The 23,043-nt window shown below is 50.0% G+C and overlaps 1 protein-coding gene across 1 annotated transcript in view; it reads left to right on the top strand.

The window, feature by feature from the left end:
- The window catches only part of LOC104688232 (voltage-dependent N-type calcium channel subunit alpha-1B), a 261,393-nt gene that overhangs the window by 141,437 nt on the left and 96,913 nt on the right, over nucleotides 1–23,043 (top strand). The window contains 7 exon segments of the mRNA XM_010397632.3: nucleotides 394–483; nucleotides 3,987–4,196; nucleotides 13,491–13,603; nucleotides 16,687–16,799; nucleotides 18,924–19,055; nucleotides 19,877–19,949; nucleotides 22,271–22,388. Coding sequence (XP_010395934.3) covers nucleotides 394–483; nucleotides 3,987–4,196; nucleotides 13,491–13,603; nucleotides 16,687–16,799; nucleotides 18,924–19,055; nucleotides 19,877–19,949; nucleotides 22,271–22,388 — 849 coding nt within the window.

Below are 23,043 nucleotides of genomic sequence, written 5' to 3'. Positions count from 1 at the left end.
GTGCCCACTGCAAACAGCACTGGCAGTTTCAGGGGTGGCAGCACTCATCCCCCAGCCCGGTGAGGCTCGGGAAGATCCGGTGACCCTGCCCAGCCTTTGTGCTGTGCTGAAAGGCTGCAGTGACTCCCCCACCCTCCTGTATCTGCTGCGTGCAGAGCTGTGCCTGGCAAACCTTCAAGAGCTGGAAGGTCAAAGGAATGAAGCACCCTGGCACCGAGGCGTGCAGAGGCCCTGCAGGGTTGTGGGTTTTGTCCGGTTTGCTCCCGGGTACCCTTGTGGGAGAGCTTTAAGCTGGCATTGGGAAGGAAATGCTGGCCCTGGCGAGTGAAGGGAGGGGGAGAGAGAATCCGCTCTGCACCCTCACGGGGCATTTTCTCTTTAATTTGCACGCAGTGTTGAAAAGAGCCGCAATAAAGAAGAGCAAAAACGACCTGATTCATGCAGAAGAAGGTGAGGACCATTTCACAGACATTTGCTCCGTTGGTGAGTACTGGCTTCGCATCCCCCGAGGTTTCGATCTCCACCTGAACCTGTCCGTGTCCTGTTTCCTCCTCTGGAGCGGCTCCTTTGCTCCAGAAGCTGCAGTTTCCTGAAGGAGAATGAACTTCCACTGCTCCTGCAGCAGCACTCAACTTCCCAAAGCAAAAAGCTCCGTGGCTTCACCCTGTCCCTGCGCTGCCTGGCTCAGCTCTTGCATGCTGCACCCTTTAGGGAGCCCTGCAAAGCCTTGGGACAATCCCTGCTGCACTGCCCATCCCGGGATTCTGCTTGGAACGTGCTCATTCATGCTTATGAACCCCAAATCTGTCAAACAACACTGTTGGAGGGAGGAGAGGAAGTGGCCACAGGCCCACTGTCCACTAATGCCCAGCATGAGGTGTCGCAGCCTTTCCCGTGGGAGTGGCCACTGGGAAGTGCTGGGCAGTGGCCTCAGTTCTCTCGTTCTTGCCTTCGAGGAAGATCTTAAAGCAGTTTGAAAGGCAGCTCTGGAGATAGAGTGCAGAGCAGGGCGTCCTGCCCTGAGGGGCATTGCTGGGGCTGAATCTGGGCTCTTCAGGCCGAGGAGGTGCTGCCCCTCCTGCAGCTCCCAGAGCAGATTCCCTGCTGAGACAGCCCCAGGAGGGGAGGCAGAGGCAGCTCTGGGGCTGGCAGGGGAGGCTCTGGGTGCTCAGCACCCACCTCAGGGAGCTACTGGAGCCAAAACCCTCTGAGCCGTGGGAGAGGCAACTCGTGCCTGCTCTGCAGTCAGGGTTTTGCTTATCCCCGTGCCTGTTGTTGGAGTCTGTTTTGGTGCTGAAGCAGCAGATGTTCTCATTATCTTCCAAAGAAATATCTTGGCAGCCTGGTTCCCATGAAGCAGCAAATCCTGGATGCACAGGAGGAGCAAACAGCACATTTGAGAATCCGTGTCCGTGGCTGCTTGCAAAGCATGAGTGCCTCGATTGCCCTTTGGAAAGCTGGCATTGATGTTTGAAGGGATCACAGCTGCTGCTGGGACTTTTTTCCCCCCTTTAAAGGAAGACCTGGTTGCGGGAAATGAGCGTGGCTTGGCATGTTCCTGACACCAGCACTGAGCTGCAGGGTTTGTGCTGAAACTGCTGTCACTTCCACGAGAGGTTTGGTGCTGAAAAAGGGCAAAAATGCAGCAGCCCGTGTGCATTTTTGGTTTGGTTTGTTGTTGTTTTTCCTCGGATCCCTGCATGGATAACAAGGAATGGTCATTTCTGGGGTATTTGCTCACGGTTGCAATAATTACGAGATCTTTGCCTTCAAATCCAAGTCCCTCCAGGCTCTGGGCAGCCAATGCCACGCCAACAGATCTTGGAGCTCAGCATTTCAGGTGGCAGCGGATGACGGAGCATCTGGGCTCGGGAATAATCCGAGGCAGAGCTGGGAACTGTCTCGGGAGCATATGGCAGGGAAAATAACAGCAGTGCTTTCCACCTTCTGCGAGCGCTTCACCCACTTGGGAAAAGTGGTTTTGATTTTGATTCATGGAACGAGGCAGAAAAGAAGGAATGGATCAAGCAGCCACTTCTGCAGGCTCGTGAAGAGGCTGAGATGCAGAGCATAAACAATCAGATCACGTGGGCAATTGTGCATAAAGGAGCTGGTTTGGAGAAAAGGGGTTTTTGGATGGTTTTCTGTAACGTGTTCAGATGGGAGCATAAGGAGCGTGGAGGAACTAACAAATGATCCCTGAGTGCCACGTGAAGGTGCAGCTCAGCGTGGGGGAGACTTTGCCAGGTCTCTCTCTGGCCATTGGCTGAAAATGTTGCACTTTAATTCAAACACAAGCAGCTTGATGAGCTTTATGATTGCAGGATGAAGCTCTGGGGTGGTAAACACTTTCCAGAGCATTCTCTGCAGTTGTTCTTAGCTTTTATTCTTTCCACATGAAGTGTGCAGCCTCTCACTGGCTTCACACCCTCTGTGCTGTGATTCATTCCCAGACACCAAAGCCTGAACAAGGGGATGTTTTCCATGTTAGAGCAGTTTAAATATCACTGCTCTGCTTTTCTGGAGGATCAGCGGGGGGCAGTGAAAGGGCAGCGCTGTTCCTTTGCCAGGCTGGGAGTACAGAGAGGCTTGGGCATCCAAGAGCTCTGTACCTGCTCAGGAGTGTTGTGCTATGGAGCAGCCTAAATCCCAACCTGTGGCTCCTTTTGTTGTCCAAAAGGAGGAGCACTGTGATTTCTCCTTTTCCAAACTGCCAAAGGCAGGACTTTCAAACCAACAGAAGAACACACCCGAGTTTTTCAGCAAGGAGTTTGTTCAAGGCCTGGCCAAGGCCAGCTCTGCTTTTGGTGGATGGCCAGAAGTGTGAAATGGAGCAGAGAGCTCACTTTCCACTGGGGAAAATCACACTTGTGTGGGGCTGTGAGGCTTGGAGAACCCGCTGCTGTCACATCTGGATGCCTCATCCTTTCTCCAGCTGCTGCGGTCGATGTTGCAGGATGAGGCTGGCTGAGATTCCCACCCTTTCCAAGTGTTGCCATGGAGGTGATCACACTGTGAGGTTTGGCTGCTGCAGCCAGAACGCTTTGTTCATGTCACTGGGCCCTCTCCAGCGCCCAGGAGAGTCACCTGCTCCAGGACAGGACAAGGTGTGTCCTGCTCATCCTGCTGGGATGCTCCATCCCAGGATGGGGAAGGGCAATCATGTGTTACCTTACCACAAACCACTGGCACAGGCACGGCCAGCCTGGCACAATCACCACCTCCCCAGGCTGCTGCAGAGGAACCCCAAGGGGTCCCTGTGTTTATTCCCTCATTCCTGATTTCTCCTGCCTCAGCACAGGCTGGAGATTGGCTTTTCATCTGAGCAGTGCCTCTAGCCCAGGGGGAGAGCTGGCATCAGGAGTCATTTCTTCCATCAGCTTCCTATTGTTGAAACCTTTGACTCTGTGCCAGGGTTTCAGCCCGGAGTGGAAATGGAGCTGATAGAGGCAGAATTGAGACAAATGAGTGGCTGCACCCAAAATCTGATGCACCGAGGCAGATTGAGCCCTCTGCTGAGCAAATACCTGAGGCTGGAGAGTAAAAGGAGGAAAATTCATTCAGTTCCATAGTAATTGGTCCTTGGAGCAGGGACAATAGGGACCAGCTTCCCTGTTTGCACCTACCCAGCTCCACGAGGATGCCCACAGCATGGGCAGAAATCCCCCTGTGCCTGCTGCTCTCTGTCCCTGCCAAGCAGGAAAAAGGGATGAGTTTAACTGGAACAACCAGGATTGCTGCAAAGGTTTGAAGCCCAGTTCAGACGGTGGAGCTGGGCACTGATCCATGAAGTTCGAAAATCCCAGCCTTCATCCCTCATTACAAGCGAGATGCCCTTGCTCAGCCCATTCTCAACATTTCCAGCTTTGTGCTGAGCTGTTTTGGGTGCTTGGAGAGGCTCTGTGTGTGCCCAGGGCTGGCCCAGGAACCCCCTCCAGCCTTTCCCCTGCTGGGATGGCGTGTGGTGACTCTTCTTTCTGTCCCAGGGTCTCCCTTCGCCCGTGCCAGTTTGAAGAGTGGCAAGAACGAGAGCTCGTCCTACTTCAGGAGGAAGGAGAAGATGTTCCGCTTCTTCATCCGGCGCATGGTGAAGGCTCAGAGCTTCTACTGGGTCGTGCTCTGCGTGGTGGCCCTCAACACCCTCTGTGTGGCCATGGTGCACTACGACCAGCCCGAGAAGCTCACCACGGCTCTCTGTGAGTACTGGCAGCTCCTGTTCCCTCAGCAGCTCCAGCGTTTCCGATCCCGCAGCACCGCGGGCACGTCCCGGCTCTGGGCTGCCCTCGGAGCTTGGTTCTACTGACTCACCAGTCATGGAATGGTTTGGGTGGGAAGGGATCTTAAAGCTCAGCTTATTCCACCCGCTGTGCAGGGGCATCTTCCACTAGACCCCATCCAACCCGGCCTTGGACACTCCCAGGGATCCAGGGGCAGCCACAGCTTCTCTGGGAATTCCATTCCAATCCCTCCCCACCCTCACAGGGAACAATTCCTTCCCAATATCCCATCTATCCTTGCCCTCTGGCAGTTTGAAGTCATTCCCCTTGTCCTGGCACTCCATCCCTTGTAAATCGTCTCTCCCCACCTTTCCTGTCAGCTCCTTCAGGTCCTGGAAGGCCACAATTAAGTCACTCTGAGGCTTTCCTTCTCCAGGCTGAACAATCCCAATTCTCTTTCCGATCGTATTTCAAATTATTGAATCGCACAATTCAGAAAAATATCCACCAGCACATGGAATCAGTTTGAGAGAGGATTGTTATCCTAAAGGTTATTGCAAAGTTGAGATTCAGCCAGATGTAAAGCCTGGAATGGGGCAGGAGGAATTGTCCTGGAATGGGGCAGGAGGAGTTGTCCTGGAATGGGGCAGGAGGAATTGTCCTGGAATGGGGCAGGAGGAGTTGTCCTGGAATGGGGCAGGAGGAATTGTCCTGGAGCAGGGCAGGAGGAGTTGTCCTGGAATGGGGCAGGAGGATTTGTCCTGGAGCAGGATGCACCAAAAGACGGGGAATGGTGCCTGGGAAGAGGCAGAGTTCTGTCTAACCTGTGTGCAGAGAACTGCAAATTTGTGTTACTTTTGCAGCTGACCTGCACCAATGGGTGATTCCTGTTGGGGACACACTCACAGCTCTGCCAGCTCTGATATTCCCGGGATAGCAGCAGGTGGAATGGCCTGGGAGATAAAAATCCTGCCAGTGCTTGTGGGATCAGGCACTAATTCCCCCCAGGTGCTGTGATTCCTGTCAGAGCCTTTGAAAGGTTGTAGCTTTACAGCTCCTTTTTGGTTCCATGCCCTCCTCCCTGCTGGGGTGTGATGACATGGGATGGGCGTCACGGTGCCCTGCTGTGACAGAAATAATCCCAGAGGGAAGGTTATCCTGTATTTGTGCAAAAGCTTTTATTTTGGCTGGTTCCTGTGGTCACCTGGTTGAGCTCAGAGTCTAGAAGTGCTTTTGAAATGTGATTTTTGGTTTTTTAAATTGAGTATTGCTTTGATAAAGAAGAAGTGGTGTCTCCCTGAGGTCTCATTTGCTCACAAAGCTTGGTTTTAAAAAACGTGGAAGGTGAGGGATGGAGCTTTTTTGTTTATTTTAATGAAGTTTGGAGGCTGTGACTCCTGGGAAACTCCTAGAAATTCCTCAGGTAAGAACATGCTGAACTTTTTGTTTCATGGGAGTTATTGAGGACAAAGCCATTCCTTTGGCCACTTCTGACCCCGTAAAATGGCCAAGAACAAATCTGTTGTTCAGCACTGGACCAGATGAAAATTCAAGTAAAACTTCTGAAAAAAGCAAACAGAAGACTGGGAAGAAAAAAAACCCAAATATTTCCAACAGTCTTCACAATGTTGGTTTCGATCTTTAAAGATGCTTATCTACCTAGTTTGCCTTGGTTTCTCTATAAATTAGATACTTAAATATTTCTTTCCTCAGATCCTCAGGTCTTAGGAAGGCAAACTTTTGAAGGTTTTTTTTTTTCACTAGACCTAAAAGGTCAGGAATACTGACTGCTCTGACATCAAAAGCTCCTTATTAATATTGGTTGAAATATTTAATGCCACCAGGTAATGGAGCTCTAATGAGAGATGCATAATAAGGACAGAAACTTCTTTCAAGTCTTTTTTTTGGGCAAGATTTCTAGTGAAAAGAGAGACAGACCATACAGAGAAGTTACTCTTGCTTATTCATTACCTCGATTTACCAGAGGAAATAATAAGCTAGATTGGCAGAGTAATTACAAGCTTGAGGATTAGGATTTCCTCTGGAATTGGGACTAAATGTTGAGGAAACAAACCCCACACTGGAAGTCTTTCAACTCCAAAAAAAGGTTTCAGATTTCCAAAACTCAGTTTTGGGAGCACCTTATCCAGTGGCTTTTCCAAGGGATTGGAAAGAAATCCATGAGCCAGAAACTCCTTAATGTTCCAGTGAGGGCTGGAAGGGCTGGTTCTGTCTCTTGGAATTAAAGATTCACCTCCAGGTGGGAAATTTATCTGGGATAGAGGCTGCAAATCAGATCTATCCAATCTATCCCAGCTGAAGACAAACAGTAGGGAAGGTTGGAATTAGGGATGGATCCATTTTTCAGGAGCTCTGCATGTGCCCATAACACCCAGTGAGGTCGATTAGTTTCAGAAGCACTTGGGCAGCAAGTTTGAATTTCTTGGTGTAGAATCCCACTGAGCTGGGAGTGGGGGATCCCACTGCCTTATATTTAATGGAAGAGGCAGAAAACCAGCAGAAATTGGGATTTCTTGGGGGTTAAAAGTCTCAGCATCCTCGCAGCCATCTTTGCACCATCACCTGTGAGAGCTCATGGACAGGGGTTTCACAAATCATCCCCTGCAATTCCCTGAAAGAAATCCCAGGATGGGGCAGGGAAGTGACCTGAGAGGGGTCACCTGGTGCCACCTCCCCTCTGCAGCAGGGCCATCCCGGAGCACAGGGCACAGGATTGTGCCCAGATGGCTCTGGAATATCCCCATGAGGGACACTCCAGACCCTCCTGAGCAACTTGTTCACCTCACAGGGAAGAAATTCTTCCTCATGTTCAGGTGGAACTTTCTGGGATCAGTCCCTGCCCGTTGCTCTGGTGCCATTGCTGGGCCCCAGGGAGCAGAGCCTGGGCCCTGCTCAGAGCCCTCCCTGCAGATATTTTGATAAGATTCCTCTCAGTCATCTCTTTTCGAGGCTGAGCAGCCCCAACTCTCTCAGCCTTGTCCTCGGAAGAGAGATGCTCCAGTCCCCTCATCATCTTCGTTGCTGTTCATCCAGGAGCTCCACGTCTTTCTCAGATATTAAACACTGCTGGAAACAACACTGGCACTGGGGAGGGGCAGCCCAGTGTGGGTCACAGGAGAAAACAGGTTATCCAAAAATAGGGAAAGGTTTTGTGGGTGCTCGCATCAGGTTTTTAGACAGGGTGGTACAAGATTGGTCACTGTGACAAAGAGAATAAAACCCAGAGATCCCAGACTGGTTTGGGTTGGAAGGGACCTCAAATGTCACCCAGTGCCACTCCTGCCATGGGCAGGGACACCTCCCACTGTCCCAGGCTGCTCCAAGCCCCAATGTCCAGCCTGGCCTTGGGCACTGCCAGGGATCCAGGGGCAGCCCCAGCTGCTCTGGGCACCCTGTGCCAGGGCCTGCCCACCCTCCCAGGGAACAATTCCTGCCCAAAATCCCATCTAAATCTCTCCATGAATGGTCATCATGGAAATTCTAATGTACACCAGATAATTTTTGTTTGTTGTGGGATTTTGGGGGGTGGTTTATGTTTTTGTTTTGGGGTTTGTTTTATTTTTTAAGATGGTTTTCTCCGAGACAGGAAGCAGAGGCTCTGTGGGTTCATTTTGGGGATGATTGTCTCTGCTCTGTCCTATGGAATAGTGCAGTGGAAGCTCTTGGCAGAAACCTATTTTAGTGTGATATTAGAACAAAGAACTTTGGAGACTTGTCCTGCAGAGGCCTATGCATTCAACCTCTTAAATTCCAAGTGTCCCACACCTCCAAACCCTCCTGAATTGCAGGATGAGGAGCTAAATTCACAGCTGGCTGTTCATTGGGGATGACCTCAACCTTTCTACCCCCTTTCCTGGGGGATGGCAGAGTTTTCATAGCATCATCTTTCCTACAAATCTTGAAGTGAATACTGACTGCAGGGAGTATTTGATGCCTTAAGGACTTTGCTGGTTGTTTTGCTGTTGCACTGATGGACAGACTGGATGTGCCCCCTCACTCCTGCCTGGGTAACTCTGCAGCACAAACAGCTGGGAAGGAGCCCAGCTGGGGTTGAGCCCTCCAGGAATGCTCCTGGAAAGCCCCGTTCTGCCCAAGATTTGTGCACAAATCCATTAGACAGGGGCAGAACGAGACAGCACAAACCCAGGGGATTTTAAACAGCTCCTGGAAATACTTGGCAAAATCCTTTAAGTGTGAGAGTGACAGAGTTTAAAAATGGCTTTAAAGTTAATCCATGATGAGGGAGCGTCGCTGCAGAGGAGCAGGATGTGGCTGGTCTGATGCAGAGCAAGAGAGAAATCAAAAATCCCAATGATGTTGTTCCACGGAAGGTGCTTAGGAATGAACCAAGGAGGCTTTTTGTGAACTGCAGCATCAGGAGAGGAGCATGGGAAAGCCTCTGAGGATCTGCTAAACCCTGTAACTCTGCCCAGGCACCTCTGATTCAATTATACCTGTCCCTCTGGGGAGAAGTTTAATTACATTACAAATTAATTTTACTTAAAGAACAGTTGGTAAAAGCCTACGGGTCTGCATTGATTTATTTTTCCCTTGGTCTTTTCTTTTAACTTTTCTGTTTTGAATTGTTCTGATTAGCTTCCTCTGCTTGATGCTCCATATCTCTACAACTGCTTTGGAAAAAGGACTGCCAGAGCTTTGGAGAGAGGCTTGGGATTTCTTTAGCCTTATTGAAAGAACTGATGAGGAATTCTTTGAATTCTTGTGGTATGATTAATAACAGGCCATACTTTATGCCCTTGTAATTATCCTCAAATTTGATCAGAGATTCTCCTTCTCTGTATGGAAAGGACTCCAGGGCCAAATAGGATTTCTTTCATGCTGTAGATGGACACTGCTCACTGAAGCACAGAACTTTGGTTAAATAAGCTGCAGTTGACTATAAAAGAATATATTTCGTGCATATATTTAATGATTTTATCATCATTTCTTCATGTTCATTTCCACCACTGCCAATACTATGAGAAAGAAGAGATTTCTGTCAGAAACCAACTCTAGGATGGCATCACTGAGGTCTGGTAGCAGCAAAGGTGAATTTTCAGCTGTGCTCCCCTCCGAATCCATCCTGGGGACCCAGCGGAGGTGCAGAGTGAAGGGTTTCACTCAGGGCTGTGCCTTTGGAAATGTGCAGCAGTTCCTGGTGTGGAAGCAGCTGGAGGCCCCAGGGATGGGGCTGGGGGTGCTCTCCTCTTCCTCTGGCTAAAGCTGTGGGATAAAGTTGGGACCAGAGCTCTCTGGACCTGTGGGGTGGGTTTTAGGGGCCGTGGGGAGGAGGTTTCAGCACTGGATCATTGAGGTTTCACTCGGGGCCTGTCCTTCCCAAAGCTCTCTCCCTTCTCTAGCTAATCCTGCAGGGATCCTTACTGGCTCCTTAATTTATGGAGGTCTGAACCCAAAATCCACAATGTCTCCTCTCTGATAAATCCAGGATTTGAGCCATTATGGCCCGAGAGCCTCTTCCCTGCCCAATGCTCATGTTTGAGGCAATTTGGCCTTTTTTTGGTGCTGTTGTTCCCTTTGAAGTGAAGACCCAGCTCCCTCTGGATATCAATATGCAGCATTTGCAAGGAAAAGGCTTTCTGGAGCATATTTATTTCTGTCTGCTGAGCATTTCACATCTGCTTGGTCGAAAAGGGGGAAGCTTTGCCCCGCTGAGGTTCTCCTGCTCGGTTTAATGGGAGAGGGAAGTGAGGAGAGGGAAGTGTCAGGCTTAGCACCTGCTTCTGATGGCACTGGGCTGGGAGACGGCAGAAATGGAATTAATGCATGGGTGATTGACAAAAAGGAGCTGGTAGCTCTAATTAGGAGCCTAATTCGAAGGTGTGGGGTGAAGGGGTGCTTGCATGGCCTTTGCCAACAGCACAACTTGGAAATGAAATAAGAGTGTTTGTATCAAACTTTGCCTCCTTAAATCACATCACAAAATGCTTTTGATTAAGGCAAATGAAATTAGCTGATGTCTGAACACCAGGAGGTCCAAACAACAAAATTGCATTTTCAATTATTTAGGCAGGGCCTTCTCAGAAGGAATCGTGTGTTGGATGCAGCAGCCTCTTCATGGAGCCAATTCCTTCTGCCCAAGGAGTTCAGGGTCTGGATTTTGCTTCCTTCCATGCCAGCCTCACTGGGCTGTGATTTGTAGCATCTGGTACCTGCTGAGACTCAGCTCTTGCTGCCAGTTCTGGGCTCTGAGCTGGAATTCATCAGCTGGGAAAGGCCAAGGGTGGCTCTTGCAAGAGCAGCAGAAGGAAGTTGGTTTTTAGATGCTCTGAGTTTTAAACATCTCCTGGGTTTTATATGTTGGTTTTTTTTAATAGAATCAAATATTTCTTGATTCTGTTTTGCCAGCTTTCTCGCTTTTTTCTTGTATGATATCCTGGATTTGCAGGATGTGTCAGTCTGATGGTGACACCTTGCACTTGCTGATACCCGGGGTTTGTTCAGCCTCCTGCTGGAGCGGGGACTGAACATTAATCCTTGGTTCCTTCCTCCTTTATTCCTCCTTTGGAATGATGGTAATTGTCTTGGCAAAGTGTCCTGAGGTCTGTTGGTGCAAATTTGCAGTTAAAAAATATCACTGAGGGTTTTTGTGGTTCTGTGGAAGAATCTGGGGGGCACCTGAGGTGTGGCTCTGACAGGTGAGGCTGGGGCAGAGATAAGAGGATGAGAATCTCCCTGCTAGACATGAGACAGAGCTGGGGGCTGTGCATTGCTTCCTGTAGGATCCACAACCTCTCCCTATGATTTTAAGTTTTTTATCAGCTGATTAAACAAGGTCTCAAAGCATTGGCTGGATATCAATCCTTGGGATAGGGAGTCTTCCCCTGGAAGTCATTCTGCTAAGCACCAGCTGCTGAGTGTGAAACCAAAGTTTCTGGAGCCCCTTCAGGCCCTGGAAGGGGCTCTGAGCTCTCCCTGGAGCTTTCTCCTCTCCAGGTGAGCACCCCCAGCTCTCCCAGCCTGGCTCCAGAGGGGCTCCAGCCCTGGGAGCAGCTCCATGGTTTGCTCTGGACTCTCTCCAGCAGCTCCATGTCCTTCTGCTGGTCCCAGGGCTGGAGGCAGCTCTGCAGGTGGGGCCTCACCAGAGCGGATGGACGGTCAGATGGATTTCCAGCATAATTGGGGGTAACTCCCTGCTCTGGGATCCTTGGTGCTGGAGACAGCGGTTTCCTCACTCAGTCCTTGCATCTCTCCTGTCAGAAAGGAGAGAAAAGTTGCAGCTTGGTCAGGTGTGAAGATGCTTCTCCTCAAAAGCTCCAAGCTCAAGGTGAGAGGCAGTTGTCCTGCTCCTGTGCCCATGCCCTTCCCTGAGCACTGAGATCCAGAGGGTGGAGCCTGCCCTCTTCCTAGGAAAAAGGCTTTGAATCTCAGATTTTGTCATCTTACTCCTCAGCTGGGAACACGTTGCCTTTGAGAGTCTCCTTTAATGATCTTGCTCCTGTTTTCAAGGAGAGCAGCTCACATGGGATAATTAAAACTCGCCTGAAATTTCCTCCCCGTTTGCAAATGTTGGCACGAGTGTCCTTTTGCAGGCTACTCACTAAGGTGTTGATAAAACCTCTCTCATCTCATTATTGCTTCCTGGATTTCAGGGAACTTTATGCCCATGGTGTTCCATGACTGGCTTTCATTTAAAATTTAAAATTTTAAAGCCCTTTTTATTTTTTGGGTAATTGAAGCTGCATTTTTCGAACCATTTCCAAAGACTCCCAGCAGTACAGGATGGACCTGGGCCAGCTCTGCTCACTCCATATGGATGTGGAAACCTGGGAATGGAAATCCAGGCAGGTGGGAAGGACCCTCATTCCCTCCTCTGTCTCTCCCCACACTCAGCTGAAGCTGCAGGAGGTCAGAGAATCATGGAATGTGCTGAGCTGGAAGGGACCCACCAGGATCATCAATCCAGCCCCTGGCCCTGCCCAGACCCCCCAACAGCCCCACCCTGGGCATCCCTGGCAGCGCTGTCCAAACGCTCCTGGAGCTCTGGCAGCCTCGGGGCCGTGCCCATTCCCTGGGGAGCCTGGGCAGTGCCCAGCACCCTCTGGGGGAAGAACCTTTCCCTGCTCTCAGCCTGAGCCTGCCCTGGCCCAGCTCCAGCCGCTCCCTGGGTGCTGTCCCTGGCCCAGGAGCAGAGATGGGAGCTGCCCCAGAGTGCAAAGCACCTGGAATCCAGGATTATCCAGCTGGAATTTTCCTTGTATCTGTTGCCCCTTGTCTGTCTCTGTGCACCTCTGAGTAAAGCTTGGCACCATCTCCTCTTTATGGTTCCTGGAATCATAAAACTGAAGTTACAGGAGACTTTCTTGTGGCATCTGTGCTGCTGCAGCCTCTGAGAACCTCCTGTGCTGTGCTAAACGAGGTGATTAATCCCCACCTTTCGAGGTTTGATTCTTGTCCTCATCTTTTCTTTAGAGAGAGATGTTTGCCTTCTGCTGCTTGGTTTTTCTTGGTAGTGTAGGTGGGCTTTGCCCTTTTTTTGGCTTTTTTTTTTTGCTTTTAACGTTTCACTCTTGCTGTTGCTTGTTGGCCTCCAGATCCAAACTTAAAATGCCAAAGGCAGCGTTTGCTGGAGCTTCAAGTCCTCAAAACTTGCTGTGGAAATTGAAGCCTCCAGCTCTGCTCCTTCTGCCCTTTGTTTCATCATAGGTGATAAATTTTCCCATCAAAAGCTTCCCAGCCTGGGATATGTGAAGGAAAAGGAACCAGAACAGGCTCTTCCATAATTACAGGGCTATAAAGGCATAATAAAAATAAATGTGGTAACAGGAGACACAACACCTCTGAATGTGAGCCCTCAGAGTCAGCGCTTCTGTTGGGTAGAAAGGTATTTTTATCATCAGAGGCTGCCACAGAAAATTACACCCCACACCCAAAAGTCTCCATCTCTTGCAAGTACAGAAGTCCCAAAACATCTTTGCAATTAAATTTGACCTTTAAAAATATCAGATCCAGGGCTTTCCTATGAAATTCCTTTACAGAGACGATGAGAATATTATTTAATGCTCCTGCCCCCACCCAGGAGTACAGGTGCAGCTCTTGAGGCTGCACACAGCTCATGGACACACAGAAATAATGGTGAAAAACTGGCCCTGGCTCCTGTTTGCCACTGCACTGGGATTTTCTTCAGCCAGGAGGCCCTCGGTGCTGTGAAAAAAGGAACAAAAAGTTCCCCACATGAAGAGCTCTGCCCACCAAGGGCTCGTGGATCGATTGAATCTCTTTTCCTGTTTCCAGATTTCGCAGAGTTTGTTTTTCTGGGGCTGTTCCTCACCGAGATGTCTCTGAAGATGTACGGCCTGGGGCCAAGGAACTACTTCCACTCTTCATTCAACTGCTTCGACTTTGGGGTGAGTAACCTTCAGCTGGGTGGATGAATCATGGGATGGTTTGGGCTGGAAGGGACCTTAAAATCATCTCGTTCCCACCCCCTGCCATGGGCAGGGACACCTTCCACTGTCCCAGCTTGCTCCAACCTGGCCTTGGTCACTTCCAGGGATCCAGGGGCAGCCACAGCTGCTCTGGGAATTCCATTCCAACCCCTCCCCACCCTCACAGGGAAGAATTCCTTCCCAATATCCCGTCTAACCCTGCTCTCTGCCAATGGGAAGCCTCTGTCCTGTGACTCCCTGTCCTTGAAAAACCTCCCAGTGGAAAGCAGGTGTCTCTCCCGTTATTCAGGAGCCGGGCGTTTAAGGATGAGTATGGAAATCCACGGGAAGTGGTGCTGGGAGTGTCTCCTGCGGGGAGCAGTCCCTGTATAAATTAGCAGCAGCGAAATGCATTAAGCTTCCCTCGTTATCATCCTTTTGGAAGGGATGTGACAGCTGGGGGATTTCATTTCCTCCAGCCCCAGGGTGTTCGCAGCATCAGCACCCCTGAGTGCTCTGATTGCCGGGAGATTCTCTCCCTCCCATTTCAATGAGCTGATTGAAAGACAAAAAAAAAATCAACCCCCACACATCTTCCTGCTCATGTCCCCTGTCACGCACTGAGCAGCCTTCACCCTGAATCACACAGGCAGCGCTTCTCAGACAGCACCAGGAGCAGAAGAGTGAACACCTGATGAGGTGACAGCAGGGCAATAATTCAAATCCTTTCAGTGCAGGAGTCCAGGCTCAAACTGCAGCTCTGGTGTGAGCAGCGGGGCTGGGTTTGGCTGTGCCTGACAAAGAGCCTCGCGTGTGGATGTTAATTTATTCATTAAAAGCTATTAGCTCTAATCTGTGCTCGCAGAGGAGAACTCGGCCTCTCTTATCTCCAGCGTGGGTTGAGCAGGACTCGGGCTGTTGTAACAATCCAGATATGGAGCTTTAGATGCAGCCACGGCAAAGGGAGAGTGGGGCAGGGCATTGTGCTCCTCACCCAGCCCTGCTCTGACATCCTCTGTTGTTTCTGGTTTTTATCTGCCAAAAGGAGCAACTCTCTTCCTCACAGAGCAAAATTCCTGTGCTCCCACGGGGAGGACGAGGTGTTGTCACCTTCAGCGAGTGACCCTCCTAAATCCAAGGCTCTGAGCAGGGCCAATTCATTCTCTTTTAGGCTGTGACAGCAGCAAAGCTCAGAGTAAACAGAGGTTAAATCACCCACCCCTGCCTGACAGCCCGAGGTGTTGCACGAGGCTGTCCCAAGTGTGGGACTCTCCAGGGTGTCCTGGCAGCTGTGGTGGCTCAGGGGGTTGGCACCGGTTGTCCTGCACAGCTCAGGGACAATGCCCAGACTGTCCACAAATTGTCCATTCGTGGTGTCGCTGCCTTGTGACTGACGTGAGGTTGATACCCTGCACTGGCTGGGCTCTGAGCTGCCCCCCAGGCTGGCTGCCAGTTTCCTTGGATCCCTCAATCCAGGGTGCTCCTTCCACAACAGGAGCTTGTCAGGGACAGGTGATTTAGGAGCTTGCACAGAGCAGAAGCTGAACCTACGAGGTCTCTGAGCTCTGTGGGGTGTGCAGCACTGGCAGCGAGCTTTGCCAAGGGTTTCCCAGGAGGGAAAGCTGTTGTTGATCTGTTGCTAATTCTTCCTCCTTCAGAGAATCCATAGGGATCCTCCTTCTGCTTGTGTTTTTTCCTCCCTCACCCACCTTCCAGCCCCCAGAATGAGTTCAGCACTGGAACATCACAGAGGGCTGTGCCCAGTTTTGTCTGACAAACCATCGAGATGCAAAGGGTGAAACAACAAATCAGAGCAACATCAGCCCGGGGAGCACCAGCCCGGTGGGGTCTGGTGTGAAACAGGCTCCCAGGAGGGCCTGCTGAGGAAAATTAATTACCAGTGGGATGTGGAGGGGCTGAGGAAAGGTTTGTGCTGGTTCATGAGGGATTCCCAGTGGTGGGAGAGAAGTTTTAGTTCCTCCTTCTTCAGATGGGAGACAGGGGAATCATCAACTGTTGGGGAGCTCCCTTTCCCTCTGTATTTTCTGGAAGCTCAGGGCACAGCGTGTGTTGCAGGGCAGTCAAGCAGTGCTGGAATTTTCAAAAGACATCCAAGCTCCTGTCCATGAAAGGAGCTCCCAGCCCTGCTCCCCCCATTAATGTTCCACAAACCAGCTCGGCTCTGGTGACAGCCAGTTCAAAACTGGTTTTCATGGTGGGGCCCACGGGCAGTGGGAGCTCAGGAATGTTGGGTAAATGTGAATTATAGAGCAACTGGCAGGGAAATGCCTGTTTGATCCTATTAACTCTGCAGAAAACTGTGTGGGCTTAATTGTCCTTCCCAGCTGTGCTTAACCCATCTCTGCTTGTCCTTTTCCTAATAAAGGATTTCTGAGGAGATTTTTTCCTTGCTTGAGGTGAATCCTCTGCCATCCTTAAACCAACGAGCCAAACCAAAACTTTAAAAACCCACCTTGATTCAGGACAGTTTTTTCAGTGCCCTGAGGCTGAGGGCCAGGCAGGTGATGGGATGTGTGTGCCAGAGGCTTTGCAGGATCTCATCATAATTATTGCTTTGATTGCTCTCCTAAAGACTCTCAGGTGCCAGAAGGTTCTGGTAGAACTTACCCAGAGCTGCTGGAGATGAGGAGTTTTAGTCCTTCTGATAGGGAGGGGAGGATGGGGCAATGCCCCCCTGCACCTCTGCAAGGTTGTGTGGGATGGGAAAATGAACTGTTGGCATTTGCAGTTGAGCCGGTGTTAAAAAATATGATTAAAAATTACAGTGTCCTTCAAAAAAAGGTATTTTAAGGTAGAGAAGAAAGCAACAAGTTCCTATCTGTGTAAAAATCACTGGGTGTTCTCCTCCTGGCTATGGCCAGACTGGGATGGAGAAAATTGGGATGAAGTTTTCCACTTCTTCTGGCTAATTTAGGATTCTCCTGAAATTTTTATAAGGAACAGCTCGAGCTGCGAGTCCTGAGCTCTCCTGAGCCTCTCTGGAAGCCTCACAGGGAGCTCAGCAGCAGTTCTGCCCTCTGTAAAGTGGTCTCTCCTTGCAGGTCATCGTGGGCAGCATTTTTGAGGTCATTTGGGCTGCAGTGAAGCCGGGAACCTCCTTTGGCATCAGCGTCCTGAGAGCCCTGCGCCTGCTGAGGATTTTCAAAGTGACAAAGTAAGTGCAGCTCCCTTGGCGCTCACAGCCACCTTTGAGCACCCCAGGACATCTGTGTCAGCAGCCCCAGGGCCAGGAGGAGTGCTTTCCACGCTTACCCACCACAAATTAATAATTAAATTGCTAAAAAGTTACAAATAATCCAAACAACCAATGCTCCACCCCCCTGGAGTAGCTGGCACAAAACCCTGCCTGTGCCATCCTCCAAAGTCTGCACTGGGGGACAGGAGCAGATTAAAGCTGCAGATGCAGAATTTCCCCTTTCCTTGGCTGGGCACAGTTGGGAATTTTGGGAATTCCTGAGCCTGGATTTGCATCCACAAGGAATTTTAGCAGCCCTTTCTCTCCCCAGCCTCACGTCCAGCTTTGTCCACCCTTGGTTGCTCAGTGGGCTGACAGCAGAATGTCCTTCCTTGCTTTATCTTGAAGCTTGTTTAAATCAAAAATCTCACGTTACCACTTGTATTTTGTGGTAAAAAACCCCAAGTTTTATGTAATTCCTCAGTCCCATCAGCTCCCCACTGATCTGCTGACAATTCCTTAAGTATTTAGGCTCTGGAAAAGCCTAATTCCCTGGGGATTGCTGGGTGCTAATCCCCGGGCTGAGCAGCCACCAAATCTGATCCGTGTTCCCGCTGCCTGGGCTGGGAATGCCGGAGTTTTTCAGCCTGGAGACTCTGAGGTGGAATTTTCACTCAGGTTACCACAGCTTTTCTGTTGTTTCCATGCTCCTGCCTTGAGTTAATGTGTGCTGGCATTAGCAAAGAGCTCCTGTGCCCCTTCCAAATCCATCCAGAGCTGTTCCTGCAGGATTTCTAAGGCGTGCTGTGGAAATTGATGACAAATTCAGCTGCTGCTGCTGTTTTCCACCTTATTTTTTACACCATTGCCTCCTCAGTCCTCCCTTCTTTCCATCACTCCCCGAATTCTTGAAGTAACAGGAGGAGGAACAGCCCCTCCCTCCAAAAATACCCCAACCACCTGAAATAGATAAAGAAAATTTGAGCAAAACATTTGAAGTAACCAGGAACAAGTTTTGTAGCTCTGTGGGGCTGATTTTTACCTGCTAATTGTTTCTTGCTAATTAATATTCAGATCCCGGGTTTGTGTGTGGCACTGTGTCATTTGTTGTGCTCTGGGACAAACAGGGTGGAAACTTTAAATTCTGTAAATGTCCAGCAGAACAGGTGGGTACCAGCACCAAAAATGTCACTGGGATTTACCTTGGCGCTGATTTCACGTGGAGAACACTCCTGGCTTTGCAGTGAATTCAGAGCAGTTATCACCAGTTCGTTGTACCCAGAGCTGCTGAGATTTGCTGCTGCTGCTTGCTGTACTTTGTAAAAATGTTGGACGTTTTTGCAAGTTACGATTTTACTTTTGCCATTTTTGACCACTGATTTTAGTCAGCACAATGAATAAAGGGAGGAATCATTTAGGTTGGAAAAGACCTTCAAGAGCATCGGGTCCAACCGTTGGGGTCGAGGCCACCACTCACCCCAAGCTCCACATCTGCAGCTTTTTAAATCCCTGCAGGGACTGTGAGCCCACCACTCCCTGGGCAGCCTGGCCAGGGCTTGACAACCCTTTTAATGAAGAAATCTTTCCCAAAACCCAACCTAAACCTCCCTGGCACAATTTGAGGCCGTTCCCTCTTGTTATTGCTCGTTCCTTGGGAGAAGAGATTTAACTTCACAAACCGACCCGAGGGCTCTGCCCCTTCTCAGGACAGCAAGTGCCACTCCCAAGGCACTGCTGCTGAAGTTCCCCTGCCCTAATCCAGTGGATTTTCCACCTGCCATGACAGAATTGAGTTGATTGTGTGACCAGAGCCAGCTCCCTGCAGCTCCCAAGGGGAATCCTGCATTATCCCAGTGCCTGAATGCACCGTGTCCCCAAGTGCCACCTCGATTAAATCCCTGCAGGGATGGGGACTCCCCCACTGCCCTGGGCAGCTTTTTCCAATGCCTGACCACCCTTTCCATGAAAAATATCCAACCTCAACCTCCCCTGGTGCAACTTGAGGCCATTTCCCCTTGTTCCTTTGGAAATAATTCCTGTTAGTTTCTCACCAAAGGCTCTTCCCCACTCATGTTCTCCCCTGGCTGCTCTGATCCAACGCAGGTACTGGAATTCCCTGAGGAATCTGGTGGTCTCCTTGCTGAACTCCATGAAATCCATCATCAGTTTGCTTTTCCTGCTCTTCCTGTTCATCGTGGTCTTCGCTCTGCTGGGGATGCAGCTCTTTGGAGGACAGTGAGTCTGAGGGATCTTTGTTCTGCCTGGAAGTGTCCACATCCCTGATTACAGGGCTGGTTTATAGGGAAATAATTCCCGTTCTGGTGTTCTCCCTGGAGCTGAATTCTTCCCTAAGGAGGAATGGCCCCAGTTTGAAGCTCCTCCATCATCCCATGGCCCCCAGTACACCCAGAGCTGAACCAGGACTGGGGGAGGCAGCTTTTCGTCCTGGTGCTTTCCCTGATAACCAGAGTGCCACAATATTTATCCACTCGGAATATTTTCCTGCTGGAAAACACAGTTTTGGTGGATCTGATTATTCTCATTAGAAATGGCAGCTGTGGTGGATTTTGCAGCAAGAACCATCACAGTGTTATTTAAACTCCAGCATCGGTTCTGAACTGAAATAATGAAATGGTTTTGTTTGGTCTTTGATTTTCCCAGTCAATCCTGATTTTATCTCTAAAATATTAAAAAGAAATTTTCTACTGAGAGGGGAATTTCAATTTGGGCTTTTACACACTTGAGGATGAAAACTTCTTGTAACGGTTCGTTCTGCAAAATCGTTGGAGATTTTGATTGTTCATTTTAATTGGGGATGGAAATGGATTTTCAAAGCACTGGAATTTTCTCTGGGAATGAAATTGAGTTTTTGCTGATGGTTTTGTTAAACACCTTCTGAGATGTTCCCAGCTGAGCTCGCCTGGGGTGTTGTATGTAGCCAGGTGGAACAAATGGTGCTCCCTGACTTGGTTTATGGGGTGTTAAAGGCTATTCCAAGGCTGCCTGGAGCTGCTTGTCCCTACCCAGTCCGGTTTTGTTTTCTCCCTTCTCCCCAGGTTCAATTTCCAAGATGAAACTCCAACCACCAATTTTGATACCTTCCCTGCTGCCATCCTCACAGTCTTCCAGGTAAAGCCATGCCTCGTCCTGGGGGGCAGTGTTAGAATTGAAATTCCTGGATATTTCTTCCTGCTTAGGGAGGGCAAAGAAGTCCCCAAAAACCTGTGGAATTTAAGAAAGGAGAGGCCCTTCCTTCTTGTGTGTTTGACTTCGCTGACCAATCCACGTGTCACTAAAAATCAAATTAAAAATCAGTGCTGTGGTATTAGGAAAAATGAGAACAAAAGATTTATTGCCAGGGGAAAAAAATACTGATAAGACAGATCTTTCTGTGCTGAATTAAAATCAGTGTGTGGCCAGGCTGTGCCACATCCGTGTGTGCCCTTTGTGTTCTCCAGCCCCTGCCCACAGAGTTGCAGCTCTGGCAGATGCAGTGCTCGGATTTAAAAGCTGAATTTCACAGCTTTTTTATACCTGTCTTTTTTAAAAACAATAATTTAAAATAGTTTAAAACCATTTAAAACTGTTTAAAATAATTTAAAATTATTTAAAGTAATGTTAAAGCAATGATTTCAGGTGTTTCAGCAGAGAGTCGGGGCTGCTGCTCCTGCTCCAGGTGACCCTCACAGATCCCAGCATTTCCAGCCTTATCCTGCACAATGTGGGCTCCTCCCAGATCCAAACTTCCCCAGATCTCAGCAAGGTTTGGCTGATGTATTTCGGTGTCACGACCCAAAAAGGAGATAAAAAGGGAGGGAAGGGGAGTGATGATGAGTTCTGGATTAAGACAGGAAAAGAATCTCGTGGCAAACGTGTCCTGTGAGCTCGGCAGGGGCGGCTGCCCGGATGTGAGGCAGGTTCTGTGCTCACCTCACAGGATATTGCCCATCGTGGGGGATTAATTTTTGCATAAGACTTTGATGCTCATCAAAGGAAGGGCTCAGAGACACATCCAGGTACTGCCACGGAGCTGGAACTGGGAGCAGCTCCGGATATGAGCCATGGGAATGTTGGTGTTGGTTGGCTGTGGGACTGGAGCTGTCCGTGGAATGCTGAGCTGGAATATTTCCTGTTAGTGCTGAGATAAACACCCTGCAACGTGGGGAGAAGGAAAACATTTGGGTTTAGGACATTTGTCTGGAATGTCAGAGGTAGGAATTAAACCCAGGAAAACCCACCAGCCCTGCACTAACTGTGGTCCTCCAGAGGCTCTTAGGTACCCTCTGCTCTCGTTCCATCCCACTCCTTCCCTGAGCTGCAAACTCCAGGTCAATGTTTCTTCTCTGTGGGGTTGGGATTCCTTTCCAAGCTTTTCTTCCATAACCTCAGCCAGGCTGAGCAGAGCAGCACCGTTCAGTGACAGCACTCAGAGTGCTGGATAAAGAAAGTTACATACACCCTGCCCACCCCAGAGTCCTTTGGAGATGCTCTGTGTAAGAAGCTTCTCAAACAATCTCTTCTGCCATCTGCTTCAGCCTGTTTTTATCCCAGCAGCCCTGGCTGGGTCATGGTCCTGTCATTGGACACCCAGGCTGTGTTTGGTCCACCCAGGATGTGTTTTGTCCCCTGCACTGGGAGCTTGGGGTTTTCCTGGGGCTCTGGGAAGTGACCTGCACGGCACTGGTGAAACCTGGGATCTCTGCATGGCTTAGAAACGGAGAGGAGAGAGAAATTTTGCTGGGAGTGAAGTGTCAGAACGTGGATTTTGTTTCCTTCCACCTGTGTGAGAGCCCCTGGTCAAGGTGGGCAGTGGGCAGGTGACCCAGAGGGGCAGGGTCAGCCAGTCCAGCCTCAACAGCCCCACCCTGGGCATCCCTGGCAGCGCTGTCCAAACGCTCCTGGAGCTCTGGCAGCCTCGGGGCCGTGCCCATTCCCTGGGGAGCCTGGGCAGTGCCCAGCAGCCTCTGGGGGAAGAACCTTTCCCTACTCTCAGCCTGAGCCTGCCCTGGCCCAGCTCCAGCCGCTCCCTGGGTGCTGTCCCTGGCCCAGGAGCAGAGATGGGAGCTGCCCCTCGGGAGGAGCTGCAGCCCCCGGGGAGCTCTGCCCTCAGTCTGCTCCAGCTGAACAATCCCAGTGCCCTCAGCTGCTCCTCACGGGCCCCTCCAGACCCTTCCCCATCCTCCTCTGGGCACTCCCTCACAGCTTTAGGTCTTTTTCTGATACTGAGACACCCAAAACTCCCCCAGCACTCGGGGTGAGGCCACCCCAGCCCTGAGCAGAGCGGGACAATCCCTCCCTCACCCATCTGGTGATGCTGGGCCTGGTGTCCCCACGTGTTCATCCATTTCCTGGGGACATTCCTGGATGGCTTCGCTCTGCCTGGCTCCTCCAGCCCTCTCTTTCCTGTGAGTGACCCTTTCTCTTTGTCCCTCCGTGCTCTCGTCGTGCAGATCCTGACGGGGGAAGACTGGAACGCTGTGATGTACCACGGGATCGAGTCGCAGGGCGGCGTCCACTCGGGAATGTTCTCCTCCATCTACTTCATCGTCCTCACCCTGTTTGGTAACTGTATCCTTCCATGGATGTCCTGGCTGGCACAGTCCTTCCCAGCCTCTCAGAAATGCCCAGTTTTCCCTAAATTCTCACAGCCTTATACTTTAAAAAGCAAATTATTGCCGTGACAGCGCTTTGGGGTGAGAGCTGAAGGTAAGTTGTCCAACTTGGTGTCGCTTTTCTTACACCAATGTAACTATTTTTAATTCAATTTAAAGAAATTTCATTTTAATTGTAATGTTTTTCCTTGCAAATGTTCTGTTAAGAGTTAATTTAGATTGTGGGAGAAAGAATCAAGGACAGGTCAGAGCAGGACCTTGAATATGTTCACAAAGAGTTTGTTTTTAGTCAGGGGAGGATTGAGATGGGTTTGGTGGAAACGAGTAGATGATGGTGGAGATGAGGCTTCATTCTCTTGGTGCCTTTGTCTGGGGCAGCTTAACCAGCTGTGCTCTCCCAAATGCCCCAAATTATCTCATCTCCACATAATTCTTCAAATTTAATTCTGGATCTTAAGTTTCAGGCTCTGGGAGTGTTCAGTGTTCCAAGCCTTGGCACAGGAAATGTCTGGTTTTTTATTCTGAGAGATGGAAATCTCCTGAGGGTAACAAGAATCTGGGAGCTTTCATCCCCCAGATATCCCAGGGTATCTGCTGGGGAAGGGGTGGTG

This window comes from Corvus cornix, chromosome 17, assembly GCF_000738735.6.
Source record: "Corvus cornix cornix isolate S_Up_H32 chromosome 17, ASM73873v5, whole genome shotgun sequence".
In the NCBI taxonomy this organism is placed as follows: Eukaryota; Metazoa; Chordata; class Aves; order Passeriformes; family Corvidae; genus Corvus; species Corvus cornix.
The sequence above is the reverse complement of the archived record's forward strand: the minus strand, read 5'-3'. Positions and strand labels throughout refer to the sequence as shown.